Source organism: Terrapene carolina, unplaced genomic scaffold (genome assembly GCF_002925995.2).
Source record: "Terrapene carolina triunguis isolate 2854851 unplaced genomic scaffold, T_m_triunguis-2.0 Scaffold29454, whole genome shotgun sequence".
Lineage (NCBI taxonomy): Eukaryota > Metazoa > Chordata > Testudines > Emydidae > Terrapene > Terrapene triunguis.
Window position 1 is genome coordinate 6,538 of NW_020693805.1, and position 3,385 is coordinate 9,922.

The 3,385-nt window shown below is 47.1% G+C and overlaps 1 protein-coding gene across 1 annotated transcript; it reads right to left on the reverse strand.

The window, feature by feature from the left end:
- Positions 1-238: 238 nt before the first annotated feature.
- LOC115271482 (olfactory receptor 14A16-like) lies at positions 239-1,802 on the reverse strand (the record flags this gene model as incomplete). The annotated part of the gene is made up of 2 exons (XM_029914063.1): positions 1,613-1,802; positions 239-829 (listed from the first exon to the last, which is right to left on the reverse strand). Coding segments are annotated over exons 1-2 (781 nt in total), but the record flags the coding sequence as incomplete, so codon positions are not given.
- Between the last annotated feature and the right edge of the window lie 1,583 nt (positions 1,803-3,385).

The window sequence follows — 3,385 nt, forward strand, 5'->3', positions numbered from 1 at the left end:
TACACCCATTTACTTCACAACTGGACCAGATTTTCTACTGGTGTAAATCACCCCAGCGGCAGTGACATCAGCGGAGTTAATCTAGATTTGCATTGGTGCAACTAGGTCAAAATCAGACGTGTTTGTGTGCAAGCTGTGTGGTTATGAAAATACTGAGATTAATGAATACCTAAAGATACTACGTAAGCAAACTTTAATTAGACAAAGACAGAAAATTAATTCTTCGTGAATTACCTACACCCAGTCAGTCTCTTCAGGGCAGCTTTGATCTCTTTGTTCCTCATGCTGTAGATAATTGGATTCACGATTGGTGGCAATACGGAATAAAGAACAGCCACCACAAGATCCAGAGCACATGTGGAGCTGGAGGTGGGTTTCATATAGGCAAAGGCCCCAGTGCAAACAAACAAGGAGACCACAGTGAGGTGAGGAAGGCAGGTGGAGAAGGCTTTATGCCGGCCCTGCTCAGAGGGGATTCTCAGCACTGATTTGAAGATCTGAACATATGACACGATCATAAAAACAAAGCAGCCTAAGACTAAACACGCACTAAATGCAATAACCTCAACTTCACTCAGATAGGAGTCAGAGCAGGTGATCTTCAGTAGCTGGGGGATTTCACAGAAGAACTGATCCACCATGTTGCCTCCACAGAAGGTCAATGCAAACATGTTCCCGGTGTGTAGTACAGAGTTGAGAATCCCACTGATCCAGGCACCAGCTGCCATTTGGACATAAGCTCTGCTTTTCATCATTCTCTCATAGTGCAGTGGTTGGCAGATGGCAACATATCGGTCATACGCAATGACAATGAGAAGGGAAAAATCCGCTGTGATGAAGAAGGAGAGGAAAAAGACTTGGGCATGTCGTGGAAAGAATCACCCACGCAGTGATTTTAGTTCACAGACTCAGAGCCTGAGGCCAGTTTATTGACATACAAACCAGTGCGCACTGGGGTGTAGCTCGAAAGCTGGCACACCGAGCCCTACACGCACGGGCTTTTTATTTCATTAAACCACAAGCAAGGTACAAACAATACGTCATGAGTTAAGAAATTAGGGACCAATCATAAGCAGGGCATGGGGTGAACACGAGCTCGGAAACAAATTACAAACTGGGGTTGGGGCGATCACGAGCTGATCACGAGCTAGGGTGTTGGGGTTGGGGTCAGTCCTCCCTCCTCCCCTCGCATACTTTCTCAACTTCCGAGAGGTGGGTGTAGAGGGATGCTCGGTGGTTTCCGCAGAGGTGGTGCTCGGCCCTAGCCTGGGTCAATAGCAGCAGCTAGAGTGATTAACTTTCTGCAAACAATTTCTTAATATTGAGCAACTTACATTATATTTCTAAAGCCTTGCGGTTATTATATTTCTAAAGCAGTTTCTTTGGCCTCCAACATACTTTGTAATTTTCTTCCCTCCTCTGTCACTACTTCTAACTGGGATTTGGCCAAGAATTGATTTGAGCAGTATTGTTCAGGCTTTTAGGCCTTCTCTACTCTGCACAAATGTCACCATCATGACAGCCTTCTGTTGGAGGTGTTTTGGGGCCTGTAGGCCCAGAACTTTGGCTATCAGAAAGGAGGCCCCCTGTCCTGTTCCTCCACAGGCAACACATCCAGCATAGGAAATAGACCTGGTGTTCATGAGGGAGTTGGCCATGGATTTGGGGACGGTGACAAAGATGGAGCCAAGGTCTAGGATGGACAGATTCATCAGGAAGAAGTACATGGGGGTGTGAAGGTGGTGGTCGAAGGCGATGGCCATGAAGATAAGAAGATTCCCCACCAGGACTGCCAAGTACATCACTAAAAACCCCACAAAGTGCAAAATCTACAGCTCCCGAACATCAGAGAATCCCAGGAGAAGGAACTTGGTCATGGTGGTTCGGTTGGACATTTTCTTTCTCAGGACATCGTGTGATGGCTGCAGAGGGAGGGACAAGAGCAAGGGACAGGATTAGATCAGTAAAATAACTCTCCTTTTGTGAAAACCACCTGAATTTCCTTGAGTCAGACCCTTAGCTTGTGAAGATTGGTGTAATATGGGAATGAGGATCGGGAAAACAGTTCTACTGACTCCAATGGAGTTACTCCTGATTTACACTGTAGTGAGAGAAAGTGGAATCAGCTCAATGGACTCCACAGCGGTTACTCTTAATTTACACCAGGGTGATGAAGTGGAGAAATTGGAACAATTGCTTTTGAGAAATTTGTATACCTCTGTTACCCAGAGGTGGGTGAACTCTGGATAACATTGTATAAATGTTACTATCCTTAGTTTACTGAGGGGAATCGGGTGTCTGTCTGGCCAGATTCTGCTGTCAGGGGCACTGCTGTGAATGTGGGGTAATTTCACTGCATGCCATGGTATTAGTCCCCATTTATACTGCTCTAAATGGGAGCAGCATCTCTCATGGAGGTGACCAAACCCAGCCATAATTATGCTGTAAACTCAAATCATGAATACGGCTCAAGAGTTCCGATGCTTCGTCCCCCATTCTAGCCAGATTTCCATGCTCGCTGCTAGAGACAGACACTCCAGTTCCCCTCCTGCTTCTCTAATCACTCAACTAAACTCCCTTCCAGAGCTTGGAAGGGAACCCAGGAGTCCTGACTCCCAGTTTGCCCCCTGCTCTAACCCACTAAATGCAACACGCCTCCCGGATCTGGAAATACAGGCCAGGAGTTCTTGCTCTACCCACTGGACTCACCTCCCTCCCAGAGCTAGGAACACAAGTGAGGTGTCATGACTCCCAGTTCATTCCTCTAATGACTACGTCAGACTGCATCTCAGCCTCTGTCCCAGTGACTCTCCACTGCTATCAGGAATGACTGCTGTGAGTGACAATGGAGAGTCATTGGGCCAGGGTAGGGGCGTGAGAGTGATTCTCCAGTGTGGTACTTGGGGCACTCACCTGGTGTCTGGTAGAGCCAAGTTCAAGTCCCTGCTCCAATGACTATTTAATTATTGAAAGAAAATGGAGCAGCTACAACAGGAGTAGGGTGACCAGATGTTCCGATTTTATAGGGACAGTCCTGCTTTTTGGGTTCCTAGTACCCCCAACCCACTGTCCCGATTTTTGACAGTTTTTGTCTGTTCACCTTAAGCAGGAGAGACTGAGACAGTCTCATTTCAGAACAGCCCGTAGCCCAGCAGCGCAGGCACTGTCCTGTAAAGTGGGAATTCAAATCACTTTTTATCATCAGTCAGAGAGAGGGATTGAATCTGAGCCTGTCACAGGCCAGACGTGTGCCCTAACCACTCAGCTTCAAGTTATGAGGGCGGTCTGTCCCAAAGTCCTTATTATAGGCACAAATAGAACCCCCCAGTTCTGGCTCCTCTACACACTGGACTGAATTTCCTCCCAGGGTCACATATAAAACTCA